At 37.1% G+C, this 14,729-nt stretch overlaps 1 protein-coding gene across 4 annotated transcripts in view; it reads right to left on the bottom strand.

Moving 5' to 3' along the window:
- Positions 1-14,729, bottom strand: part of EFL1 (elongation factor like GTPase 1) — a 152,647-nt gene that overhangs the window by 38,181 nt on the left and 99,737 nt on the right. For all 4 annotated transcript variants that reach the window (XM_084640811.1, XM_084640814.1, XM_084640812.1 and 1 more), the window contains exons 16-17: positions 6,701-6,832; positions 816-963 (exon numbers count right to left, since the gene is read on the bottom strand). In XM_084640811.1, coding sequence (XP_084496937.1) covers positions 816-963; positions 6,701-6,832 — 280 coding nt within the window. The remainder of the gene's footprint in view (positions 1-815; positions 964-6,700; positions 6,833-14,729) is intronic.

The raw sequence follows: 14,729 nt of genomic DNA, 5'->3' as shown, positions 1-14,729 counted from the left end.
TGGGGAAGGACTCAGACAACGGGACACTACACTGCTAAAACTAGCAGCACAGATGTGGAAGCAGGGGTTGAGCGTGCAATGAGCCATGTAGGGTATACATCCTAAGGTTCTGGCATGCCTTTACTCTGTTTGCCTAAGCAGTACCTCACCATCTACACTGTTATTTATACTCGTGCTAAGGGAGCTGTGCAGTGTACGTACACTGCACATCACTGTAAGTCTAGACATAACCTTAGAGAAAAAGTCTGAGTCAAGTAAGGTATACGGGGGAATGCAAATAGCGTAGGAGTAAAAAAAAGAAGAAATAAAACAAGATTCTTAACATGTGTCTCTAAGACTGGAGAAAGTTCAGTGACATATAGTATATGAGAAATAGCATAGGTTAATGCAATTAAAAACTGTCTTCTGCACAAGGGAGCAGAGTTAAGGGTGCATGTGCAGCCCCAGGCTTTGTTATTTCTTGACTCTAGAGGACTGAACTCTGAAACCTAACCATTTTCCGAACCATTTTTTTTTGGTACAGAATGTTTACTACAATTCAGAATGAAACTCTGAAACTACTGCAATTTATTACTTCTGCAGAGAAATAACCTGCCAAAAAGGTGTTTAAGCCATGCATGAGTAGGAAGTCAGTGGCATTTTCAGTTGTAGATAATTTTATAGCTATTAAAATTTATATTTATGATCCAACAGTAGTGCAAAAAGTCTTGGCTGAGGAGGCTTCAACCTCACCAGAAAATTAATCACAGTTAACTGACTGAGAAATACCACACAAAGCCCTTGAACCTGAAATATTTCTTTTTTCCCCTCCTAACCTTTCTTTCAAGTCATCCAAGCAGCGCTGGAGATGGACTTCTCCTGCTGTAACTAATACATGCTCTCCTGTCTCCTGGATTAAAACTTGGACACATGGGTCAGCTTGGTTTAAAAGCTTCATTCCTCTGACCAACTGAGGCATCTCACCTAGGAAGATAGAAATAAACCACTCTTAATAAACTACTATTGAGGAAACAAATATTTGTATCAGGACATATTTTGGGGCAAAGAGAAAAATCTAGAGGATACTTTTTAAGATAGCACCAACAGAATAAATACATAAAACTGATTAGGGGAGGATTAGAAATTTTTTATCAGTAAATGCTGTTAACAGTTGATTTCACCGTATGCATTCAAACCGATGAAAAACTATTATGATGATGATCAAAATTTACAGACAGGCAAAGGAAGAAAAATGTTGCTTGAAAACAGAGTTTTATTTAAGGTTATTTACTTTGTATATGTTGACAGTTTGTGCTTTGATTGTTATAAAGCTTTAACTTTTTGAATCTCAGCATTTACTGTCATTAAATTATTATAGTCTGTCCGACCTATAATTTCCCGTAACTGTGAAAATTTAAATAAAAATAAAATACTTAAAAATAAACATCAATATTATTTGTTGAAATTAAAAAAAAAAAAAGAAAAAAGAAATGGATTTCTACCCAAGCCAAGTTTAGCAACACTTGAATACCCTGAACTCGGTCCTGAGGTCCTTACTTACCACTGATTATGAACTAAGTAAAAACTGATCAAGAACCTCAGGATTTGGCCCCTTATTTGTACTGATTGTCAAAAAATAATATATACAATGCTAAATAGATACATTTTGATGTGTCAAAAAGTACCACGACCACTTATTTACTAAAAGCTAATTTAAACTATACACACAAAAAATGATTTGCAAAACTCTACTTGCAAACCTATATGATGCTACGAAAAGTACTCAAATTTAAATAATACTGTATCATTGTTACTAATATCCAAACAGAAATCTTCCAAAAGCACTACTGGAAGGGAGTAAGATTGAAGGAAGCACAGAAAGGATTTAAATACACAAACTGGAAAATACTCAGAGTTATCAAGCTGTGATATTCCGAAAAATGGAAAACTCCCCTAACTATGAGATTTTCATTATTTTGTGTGAAATACATAACAAATTTTTTAAGAGGAAGATGCTTTAAGAACAGAACTGTCTTAAAATTAATGGAAAATTAGGGAATAACCCTCCATATGAGGGAGGCATGGCAGGTGTATGCTGTAGTTGTGCGCAGAATTTTTTTAAATCAGTATTTCATATGTGTCAATAGATTTTCATAATGTAATTAATACAATTTGAAAGCTTTAATTGTTTTTCTCTTTTCTTACTTGACATACAAGGCACAGAATACACACTGATTTTCTATGATCAAATGTTCATATTCCAAGGAAGAGTTTGACATCCTGTTTGTTGTCTGCTCCCAGAGGTTATTAAAATAAATATGACTTTACTCATTTATGCTAAGTTCATAAATGTACAAGACAACGTGGGAAGCTGGATAAACTGCAAACATGGGAAAAAAATGAGGGGGAGTTTCTTCAGGCCATATGCCCTAGGATTGCAGGTTTTTGTTCAGCGTCTTTAGCAACTGGCTCCTCAGGAACAGATAAGTAGGTGGACTTGTGTTGAGAGCTAATGGAAATTCTACATGAAGATGTGCAGGACTTCCATTGTATGTGCAGGACTTGCACCCAGTGCAAACATTTGCAGGGACAGTTATCAATAATTATATTTATTAACAACAATAATTTTCTCCAAATTAAAACACAGATGCCATTTCAGAGCAGATTAAAAGGAAACTTCTTTCTAAAAACATCCGAGTGGTAACTGTTAGAGCTACACAACATTACTGAAATTGATCTGAACATCTTCCTACCAAAAATACTTTGCAGTGCCACAATCACATTTACTTAATGTTTTCAAGTAAGAAAGAGTTTTACACAAGATAAAGTCTTAATGTGTTAGTATAAATGGATTAATGATGGACCCACCCCTAAACTCAGTGGATCTAGAAAATTTCAATCCAGAACACTTCCAAAATTGCATGAACAACTGCAGGATGCATGAGATGTTCTTATCTATTACTCCAGGAGTGAGGAACCTTTTTTGTAACAGTGGCCACAGTCCAACTGAAAATATAAATGGCAGGCCATGCATGTTAAACTCACCTGCTGGGGAGGGGGCTGAGACTCAGCTTCCTGTCCACGTCAGGGAGAGCCAGCGGTCGTGCACCCTGTGCACATGTGGGGTGGGGTGGGGTGGGGGGGGAGAGGGCCCCATGATTCGGAGTCCCGTCCTGCTCCCTGCAGCGGGGCAAGCCAGCGCTCGTGGCTCCAGCCCCGCGGGTGGGAAGCCCCGAGTTTCAGCGCCCCAGGGCCGGATCTGTGAACACCAGCTCGCCCCGCTGCAGGAGGAAGCCCCAAACCTTCGCTCTCCCCTGCCCCTCAGTTGAGTTGAACATGTGTGGATGAAAATGAGTAAGGGGCCAGATCCGGCCCGCAGGTTCCCCACCCCTGCATTATTCAAAACACTGGAACAGTCAATGGTACACTGCCCAGTAATTTGTAACCCACTAACCCCTCTTTTTGTCCTATGACTACAGGGGTGTTAATGGGCCACTTCACCTTGAATGGTCCCTTAGAATATGTGCTAACTACTTATGCTGAACCATTTGTTCAATCTTGTATGTAGCTGTGATCCTCTCAGTATCTTTCTCAGACCTGAAGAAGAGCTCTGTGTAGCTCAAAAGCTTGTCTCTCTCAACAACAGAAGTTGGTCCAATAGAAGACATTACCTCACCCTCCTTGTCTCTCTAACTGTCCAGTAATACAGTCCAACCCTAATCTGAAGAACATGTAGTCTTAATGTTACAGAAAATTTTGTAATTGAATAGAAAGACAGTTACTTTGATTCTGTCAACATTTCAGGAGCAAACGGAAACTGGACAAATTGAAATATGATGAGATTACAATAAAAGTATTCTTCAGCAAAAAAGGTTATTCAGTTGGAAGTAAGGTTGTAAATATGTATCAACAGACTAATGATATACCATAAAAAAACAGCAGTGTTAAAAAGTCAAAGCCAGGGGCATGTTTACATTTAACGAAACAAAAGGATTTTGAAAGTATGGAAATAAAAAATCCAGATATCAGGTGGTTCCACAGTTGTGGAACTCTGAGGCTAGAAAGTTCATCAGGAGCATGGATACACCATCACAACTGCCGATCTACTCAGGACCAGAGATGACTGGCTCACACAGTCCACAAGGAGAGGATGAGGCCAGGCCATTCAGGAGATATGCTGATTCAGCACATGTCATGTCAACCTCTCCTAACAGGAGTTCAATAGTCAGAATGTAAAGCTATTTCCCTTTTCCCCCCAAGCAAATCCTGGCAGGGGGAGGAAGCTGATACGGTGCTGCAGGAGTGAATCTCGCCCACTAGCTCCATTCAGCTTTATGCATGCATATTTGTTTGATATGCAGTTAGTAACTATTTCTTTATTCAATTTAAAAGCGATATACCATCCGTCTAATGATAAGGCAGGAGTTTCAAAGGCTTATGGTTCAAAAGTTTTACTACCCCCCCCCCAACATAAGTTGTACATGTACAAAAAACAAAGTTATCCTCTTTGGCGTATTCAGTGATGTAGTCCTCTCAGAGGATCTGATAGCATACTTCTCTTTTTTTGGTATGTTGTCTGAGTTCTAGTACCAGCACAGATTCATCGCTAAATAATTCTGTTACTAACCAGATTTCATATTTGAGCTGAAAATACACCAGCAATGTCTAATTTGAAAGTTGTTAACAGTTTTAAAGTATATTAAAAAAGCATGAACTAAATGTTATTGTTTACTCTCTATTCTGTTGGAGGCATATTTATTAAACTTATCTTTGGCATTATAATGGAATTGCAGATCAAAATGTGTGCGAGAGAGGGTGAGAGAAAAAGAGTACTTCAAAGAATGAGTCTTGAAGTTCTGAGAGTGCAAAGAGGCCTCCAAAACAAAAGATGGGGACAAAAGGGCCTGATTGCACCTGACCTAAGGGATGAGTGTAATGGGAGATGCGTCAGATAGTGACAATGACAGGTAAATCATGATAAGACCTTAAGATCATTTAGCTTAGCATTTACATTTTCTTGTCTTCCTTACTGCAATAGTCACTATTTTAAGATAGACACAGGTGAAGGATTCTGTTTGTTTAGACTTATTTCTTTATGTGGAATGTTTTAGCCTTATTTTCATAAATATCTGTAAAATAAATGCTAACAGTCCATGACTGAATCCAAATATGAGAGACAAGGGAGTGAGTTACTATCTTTTATTGGATCAACCTTTGTTGGTGAGAGAGACAAGCTTTCAAGCCAGACAAAACTCTTCTTCAGGTCTGAGAAAGGTATCAAATATGGTATGCCTAAAGAGAGGAACTATCACAGTTAACATTGTCAGCCTACGATCTGGGGACCAAAGGGGAAAAACATTAATCTCAGAGTCTCTAAGGTGCCACAAGTACTCCTTTTCTTTTTGCGAATACAGACTAACATGGCTGTTACTCTGAAATCTCAGAATACAGAATACAGAAGGGAATTGTATTTACTAGTGCAACTCCTGAGTGTCTGAGGCTGTATGTCTGAATCACAATGATGAGTACAAATGAGGGTACTCAGGGGAGACAGAGGGGAAAAAAGTCTTTCAAATAGATAGTTCTTCTTTGTTTCCATGTAATAACATATTTAATCCCTTTGTGATTCAATGACTGTCTTTCTTAATCTTTTTCTCACAGCACTTTTCTCCACTACAGTAAGAAATGTGTCCCATCCCACATTAATAAAATGAAAAAAACACAAGTTCACACAAATATTTCACAAGTTAAAAAATTCTCCAGTTACCATTAATTTTGGTGAGTGCATGATACTATAAAAGTTAAGCACATTTGTTTGGTTCTGTACATTATATTTTCAATATGTAAACATAGGATGAAACTCATGAACCATATAGATTTTAGCTGGAGTTTAATTCTTTAGGTTTTTCTCTCACACCCTCCATTTGTCCCTACATTTATTTTGGGCTGTGTTTGTTTGAAGTTTAACTCAGCTTTAGCTTGGTAATCACGATTGTTTTCCAGTAGCTATGACATTTACCCTGTTATCGAAGGGGCTGATTTGGATTTCCAGTAAAAAAAAATGTAACTTTAACAAATAAAAAAAGTCTTACATACATCATACAGCAGCCTTCTGAAAATATTTTTGTTCTCTTCTGATTCCATAGAAACTAGAGGAATTTGTTTTATATTCCTTTTTAGTATACCATAATTACGAATAAAAGTGATATTTTAAAAAGATGAGTCCTATGTTCCATAGTTCTAATGCAATTTTTAAAAATTGTTAGAAATAATTGCCCTGATTATGGGCAATCCTGTAAATACTTTTGCAAATGAGAAGTTAATGGCACGAAAACCCTTGTACAAGGGTATTTTCTCTTGGAATGTAAATAAACTGCTATTTGAAAAAGACAAAATTTACAGTTCAGAAATATCTGTGAGCTCAAGAGAAGGCCTTCCCTCCAAGGAAAGCTTATGGCAGTATGTATGCACATGTAATATATATGCATATGATTGTTTTTATTATTTATTACAGTCGTTTCCAGAAATGTATATCAGTATCAATGCCTCCTGTAGGACTGGAGCCATGAATAACACCACATTTTATACTGAAAAACATGATACTTCCCTTCCTGCTTAAGGAAAAAGTTAATACTCAAAAACCACCATGTCAAAACTTCACTTATAAAGTTATTATTCAAAAATGAGTTTCACTTATAAAAGAAAAAAACTAAACTCTTACTTGGATGTTTTGGTTCAACAGCAACTCGCACAATAGGGGTAGCTTCAAAGTTGAGAGGTGTAAATGGTGGGCAAGCTGGTGATGTTGATAAAGTTGCTGACTTCAGTACGAACTCTTGCAAACCTCCTATTCCTAATAAGCACGGAAAACAGAAGTTTGCATGTATAAAAGAGGAAAAGTTACCATAATAAAGTACAGTATATTTTAACAAAATCGAATAAAAATTACCTTACCCTGTCAAAGCAATACTAGAAAAAAAATACTCTGATTACAACAAGGATGTGGCAACAAGAGTCTTTAAAAAGTTCTCACTGTTCTTACAAGATATTTGCTAAGCTACCTTTATGCAATTTGGATATGAAAAGATTCAGTTTGGGGTGGGGAGATCATATTTTTTGGCCTCAATACACACTGATTTCCCTTTTTATTTTTTGAATGAACAATGTATACTAGATACAAGTTAAGAAAGGCAGGTTTTAAAACACAGTGATACATGCTAGAAAAAGGATGAGGACTTTTTCCTCTGATATTCTAACTTTTTCCATTAATGCGAAGTTATTCTGTGGTGATTTGACTTTGCAACATGAAATACTCGATGTAACCTGTCAGTGAGTCACAAGGTCTTAACCTAAAACATTGAGTCCTGTTGGAGAGGATGAAGGGAATTAGCCCAACATTTAGTGATAAAAAAAAACAGAAAAACCACTGAGGAGACAAATGAATAACAGTTGTACTTATGTAAAATAGCTGTTGTAAATGCACATTTAGTTTTGGCTGCCAGGTACAGTATAGCTGGTTCATGCCTGCTGCCTTCAAATTATAAATATGAGGAGCAAACCGCCCAGCACACACGGACATTGTTTATAACTCACTAGTTATAGCTGTTCCAATGACAACCTGACATAGTAAAAAATGACAAAGGTTATATAGATAAATGCAACCGTTTTTACTGGTTTTACAACAAATGCTCATTGAAATTTTGAAATTGGAAACATATCTGAAGCACAGGATACATTAATAATGCACACCCTTAATAACTAAGGATTTCAGAAGCAAACCTCTTAAACTTGAAGTTCTCAATTTTAAGCAAGTGTAGGAAATTAAATTTGAATGTGTAGGATGAGCGTGTGCTCCCATTTACGACAGACCAGCAACCAAGTATGAGCAGAACAATTCTTTCCTTGAGCCTTCACTGCCACAACTCACTTATACTTTTTTTTTTTTTTATACACAAGACTGGTAGACTTGAGGCCAGGCCCAGAGTTGGTCTGTTCTCACACCACCACCTTGGCCTGAACAAGGGAGCTACTGCATCTCTAGAAAAGCCAATGCATCGTGGAATCAGCATCTGCAGCATTAAGCTGCTTCTACAGCTCAGAAGGCTTCATTTTTTGGCCAACTGGATACACTGTATCTGGAAATGGTACTACTTGGGGAAAACCTGCCTGGAAGTAACAGAAAATCCAAATGTTTAAAAATAGCACAGCAGATGCTATGAAGGAAAAACTTCTTCATAAACAGATCCTGCACCTGACCTATGACCTGCATACACTTCCTCTTTTTGCTCATGAAATGAAAAACAAACACTGGACCTTCATGATCACCAAGGACTGAGTCAATGGATGTTCAGTTTTTTCTGTTCTTCATCTGGTAAAGAAATGATGTACAGGGAAGTGAGCTGCTTCTTTTCACAGCACAATATGAACCAGAGGAATCAAGTTACCAAATCTGTTATCTCAGATCAAACTTACCTCTTTGCTGATGCATATTAGAGTATAAAAAAATCAAGTAAAAAACTAAAAAGGCACAGAGTGAGTGTGTATTATATTGGCATCTGGCAATGCAGTCAAAACCTGTCAGTGTTTCTATCAAAATCACAGTATGAGAGGTTTATAGCTTTGCATGCTAAATTACAGCATGAAGCAATTACAATAGCCAACTCCCAACCCAGATGTGAGTTTTAATTTATTTAGTGTGGCCAATTTTGATGTAAATCTGTGCGAAACCTATAAAGATACAGGGGCTTCAGATGTTTTGCCTGCCTAACAGATTTCAACAGGACATTGCAGATTTACAGGTGACATTTATGTGCACCCATAAGGTGATTATGAAAGTGTCATTTTTGATACATATTTTAGTACACAAAATTTTGATGACGGGAGTACATAACTAATTCCAATTTATCAGATAAAATGGGAATAAAAGGATTATAGTAGTTACATAGCCATCATGAAAATACCTTAAACATTTAATCATTATGTTTAAACCACTGCAAAGTCTATAAAGATAGCTTATTTCAGATATTCTAAACAACAATACTCAATATATTAACAACTATTTGCATTATGGATACAGAGCAGCTATTCCTTAGTTAAGTTGGTAATTGGTTTCCATTGTATGACTGTTTTTGTTCCCTCCAGCACCTAACTTCATTAAAACAAGGCCATTTTGCCCGACCATTCTTATTTGTGATGTGATCATCTTGCAGAGGAAGATTTTGGGGGACCAGAGGGAAGATGGAATTTGACAGAAAAAAGATAAACTGTTTGAGATAAGAATTTGAAAAATTATTGGTATTTTCCTTTTCAAAATGCTCTCTAAATCATTTTGAATAGTCATCTCTCAAAAACAGTCTACAAAATGTAAATTTGGTTAATTCATGAAGAATTATGCCTTTAGGAAGTTTTATGGTTAATTTTCAAATTATTTGGTATGATTTTTTCAAACCACTCCAGTCAGCAAGGTCAGGAAATGTGTTATAATTTATAAACTCTACAGGACTAGTATATGTCACTTAGGTCATGGTGTGACATTCCCCTCTGGTGTTATCCGGACCAGTGATCTGCTAGGTCATGCCAATCCTTGACTCTGGGAGCCAGCCTTACCTGCTCTGCTGTGAGAACCCCCACTCCTAGGCTGTTCACGCACAGCCTCTGGCATGTAAGGTGCTCCTTCGATTGTGTAACCAAATGATACTAGCTAATATCTCTGGTCCCAGACACAACCCTAGGAACCTCCGTCTTGCAATGTCCAGTTATGCCCGCTGGACGCTGCAAGCTTATATGAGTTTGTCAATTTAACAAAGAACTTGACATGTACCAGACTTGTTATCCAAGGGGAGTCTCTGACATACTTCAAACCAAACACACTGCTTCAGGTAGAATAAACAAACAAATTTATTAACTACAAAGATTGACTTTTTGCCTATCACGTAATATCACTTAAAATCTGAATGGTTACCAAACGAAAAGAAAATATAAGGACACAGTCTAAGCTCTCAACCCTATTAGACTGGGTAACATCTAGATTAAGCAGTTTTTCTCAGCCCACTGGATTATATTAATGTAACACATCCTCATTTTATTTCCTAGCTGAAAGCAAGGGCTCAAAGTTCAGTTCTGATGGTAAAGAGCCCTATTCAGCAAACCGTTCTTGTCCATATCTTTTCTCCTGTGCATAGTCCCACTGACATTAAAATAACTACAGTTGGGAGTAAGGATATACATGGTACTGTCTGTAAGATCTGGCCCCTAAATTGAAATGTGGTACCCAGGGATTGGACAGGAAATGTCCAAACAGGAGGTTATGTGAAGACACAACACTACAAAAGGTCCCCCTCTCTTCCCCCGCTCTCCTGCTGGTAATATCTCACCTTAAGTGATCACTCTTGTTACAGTGTGTATGGTAACACCCATTGTTTCATGTTCTCTATGTATATAAATCTCCCCACTGTATTTTCCACTGAATGCATCCGATGAAGTGAGCTGTAGCTCACGAAAGCTTATGCTCAAATAAATTTGTTAGTCTCTAAGGTGCCACAAGTACTCCTTTTAACAACAGAACAGTCACTTCCCTCACTCTCTGCCTTCTACTCTGAGGTCTTGTTTATACTACAGATTTCAACCACCTAGGGTGACCAGATGTCCCAATTTTGGGGTCTTTTTCTTATATAGGCTCCTATTACCCTCTACCCCCTGTCCTGATTTTTCACACTTGCTGTCTGGTTACCCTACAACCATCAGAGGTCACCTATTGGTGCAGCTGCACTAATGCAAACATTTGATGAAGGTAGGAAAAACCACTATAAGCTATCTTTGCTCTGGTACAACTGACCCCTGCTTGAAACCTGAGTAAGCTACATCAATGTAAACTGTGGCTTATACTGGCCTTTTTACTAGAGATTTGCACTGGTGGCTGGCCACTGGCTCCTGAAATTGGGGACCATTCCCAAATTGATGAAGTCTAAGGAGCAAGACTAGGAAGGCAAACAAAAGAGTAGACCACAGTGCAAAAGCATTACTGTTATATTTACCACATACAAAACTATTTAAGAATTTACTTGTGCAAAAATCAGAAAAAAAATTTGTAAAAGATAACCCAACTTCTTATGCAAAATAAGACATACTGATACCTTTTGAAATGCACTGTATCTTGAATGTCATCTCTGACTGTAGCAGAGCTGCTCTGTAATACTTTATGAATACTATACTTTATGTTGAACGGGTTATTGGGATATTTATTTTATTAATATACTGGTTTAATTAGGGAGCCATGGGAAAAACAAGCAGGATAGGAACGGATGGCTCAAGACAAGCCACTTCTCACAAAACACTTGAGATTTGTTAAGACTCTTGGAAGTACAAGATATGAAAAGAACTGTGGCACATTTAAAAAGAAAAATACCCTCAAGAGATTGGAGGAGTTGTTTGGGGGAACTAGACTGAGATACATGAGACCTACTGGGGGAGTCTGAAGAAATTAGGTCTGCCTAGTTTACCATCATGGTATAGTAAACCTGTGGGTAAGGTAGGCATGTGTGTTAAAATCCTTCTTCTGTAAATGCTTTGTTCCAACTGAAAAACAAAAAACGCTTTTGTATTAAAAAAAGACTGTATGATCACTGTGTACCACTGATCACAGATGCTCAAAGAACTGCAGATGTACAAACTCAGTCGGACTTGCAGAGTAAGAATGGTTGATGCACAAGGTATTTCAGTACATGGTCTAAGAGTTATTATTATTTATTTGTATTATTGCAACTTTAGGCACCCCAGGCATGGACAAAGCCCCCGCTCCCCTTGTGTTAGGTGCTGTAAAAACACAAAACTAAAAGACTGTTCCTGCCTCAAAGAGCTTACAATTTAAGCATAAGAGGGGAGACAATAGATGGATAGACAGAAGGGAGAGTACTAGGAAACAATGAGACAATAAGAGTGGTAAACCTGGGGAATTCTACCCCAGGTTAGTTAAAGGTAAGAGGCATCAGACCTGAGGGCATGCATACAGAGAGTCCAGAAAGGGGACAGAGGTGCACATTGGCCTAGCAACTGTGACATCATGCATAACAAATACAACCCGGCTTTTTAATATTTGGCATAAAGGTGAGATTTCAAAACTGCTTACCAGTGGCCTTACTCTTGTCCCACTGAAATCAATCCTGTCCAGAATTGCTAGCCGAAAGTCCTACACATTTTTAGCTGCTTTTAAAATGGATTTTTTTTTTTTTTTTTTTTGGTTTTCAGCTTTTCAACCAAAACAGAATCAAGACAACAAAAGTTTTTGATGAAAACAAAAAATCCTGTTTTCTTCAAAAATGCTTGGTGGAAAATAAAATAGATTTTTCAACCTGCTGAACTCAGAAGGCTGACCATGCTACAAAGAGAACAGTACAGAAAATAGGGAAGGGAGAATGTTTAAAAAGGATACAAACGAAGGTCGTTTTCTTTTGGGATTGGATCATTTTGATTTTAAAGTTACATATTAAGAATACAGTCCACATAAAAGCGTAACTACAACCTCATTTTTTACATAGGCTATGTTCAGATTGGTTTGGCGAATTGTTCACATTGTGAAAGTAAATTTTAATTATCATTAGAGATAGTATCTCTATAGTGGTTACCAACCTGTGAGTTCAAAAGAAACACTGGATTAACATAACTGCCCTACTATACAGACCATGGAATAGGGTTAAGAAAAATGCTGGAAGCCCAAATCACTTGTACGTTTATAACTAGTCTGAACAAATCACTAGCAAATGTGCAATACGGAGCAAACCTGCACTGATAGGAATAGATTAGATTAACTAAGGTCTTTCCTATTTCTAGAGTATTATAACTATTTATATTAGTAGCTTCGAGCAACAAATCAACAATATGTGTAGTTGTATGTTCTGGCCAAAGTATGAAAAGTAAATAATGATGTGGTTAACAAAAAAAGTAAATAAAAGTACCAAGATATTATGGCTGAAATTTTCAGAGTGGTCTAGGAGGTTTAGGACATATCTTTATTTGCTTTTTGGTTCTGTATTTAGCTGTCACCCATCACACCTGACACAAAACAATTGTGACCTTTAAAGGTAAAGTACACCTTGTCAAGATATGGACACGATAGATATATTACAGGATACAAATAATTAATCTCTCTTGAGGTGAAAAGAATTAGTATGTTCCTTCTAGATGCAAGAAAATGCAGCAAGGCACAAGCTATTAGAAAACTATTTTGATCAGATAAGGAAATCATTTACTTTGCTGTGTGAAAACCAAACAAAACAAAATAAGGGCTGTTTAAATTTTAACCTCTATCACATTGTTATTAGTCTCAGCACATCAGTTCAGAGGATCTTTATCCACTCAGGGATGACATCACCACTTAAGGATCCTTGACTGCTTTGGAATGGAGACCTGTCACGTTTTGGACTAACACTTTAAGTGAACTGAGTAAAACAAAGAGCTAATGGAATAAGCTTCCCAATGAGATACTGTCTCCACTCAAATGTATCACTTCTTATCAACGCTGTTTGTTTAGAAAGATTAAAGTTTCATGACACACAAAGCCTTGGGATTGAAATGCTACAGGCATACCACTCTGGTCAGTGAAGAAAGACTGAGTAGTAATGCTTGGTTCATGTAAATAGAGACATGATAAGATTTTCTGTAAATGCACAAAATCTTAAAACTAGTATTTATACCTCATTTTGAAGGGTTTAAAAATAAAGGCTTTTATAACTCTTTAATACAGTACAAAAAGACCAAAGTCAGTATTATTTTCTAAAATATAAGTGATCTATTTGGAAAGAAACATTTTGTAAAGAGCTATTATTAGAAACATCCATGATTACAACTGTCAGCAGGAGACTTACAATTCAAGCAAATCTAGGTTGAAAAACTGTAATTGACTCGGAAGTTCCTAACCTCTTTTCAAAGCACACTGAAAATAAACTTACTTCTGCATAGTATTAGTTTGTCCAATACTGCTAATATCAGCTAATATTCATATATTTGGAAATAATATATTTATGAGGCTTTCCCTATAAACATCCACAAATCTACCTCATTATTCTCCTTTAAATCCCTTCTTAAAACTCTCCTTTGCAATAATGTGTACAATAAACTTGACAATGTCTCGGCCACTGGTGTGCTAATACCACTGCCTATCATGCCAAGCAGCGTTGTTTCACTGTTGCCTTGTATTCCCATCTCCATCTGTTGCCTCTCATCTCATACTTAGATTGCAAGCTCTTTGGGGTAGGGGTTCTGGTCATGACACTATGGATATACAAATAATACATAATAAGATAACTACTGATGACATCTGTGTTATTCTGAAAATTTGTGAAAGCAGTAGATCCAGGGCTATAAGGCAGAAGAGAAGACGTTGTTTCCTTTACTCTGCCCAACTACTTGCCTCCTCTCTTTTTGGAGAACAGGATTTCCTCCGAATCCCCACTTCTGGGGGACTAGAGTGCAAGACACCCATTTCTGTATTTTACACACACAAAGCAGCAACTGTGTTAACACAGTCCACCTCATTGCATGTAATTTACAACCATTTTACCTATTACATTTAACTTCCAAGGCGATGATCATAGGGGAGGAACTCCACTGTCATTTTAAGAAGAGACCTTTTTTCAGGGAGAAGAATGCTTTTGGTAAAAGAGTAGAATTTGATTTAAGAATATGCCTTTCATATTCCAGGTATCTCAAAGTATTTTACAAAGCAGAGTTAAATAATGCTAACTGAAGTGACTTTA

Source organism: Lepidochelys olivacea, assembly GCF_965140295.1.
Source record: "Lepidochelys olivacea isolate rLepOli2 genome assembly, chromosome: 10".
Classification (NCBI taxonomy): Eukaryota; Metazoa; Chordata; order Testudines; family Cheloniidae; genus Lepidochelys; species Lepidochelys olivacea.
This window is presented reverse-complemented; position numbering and strand designations above follow the sequence as displayed.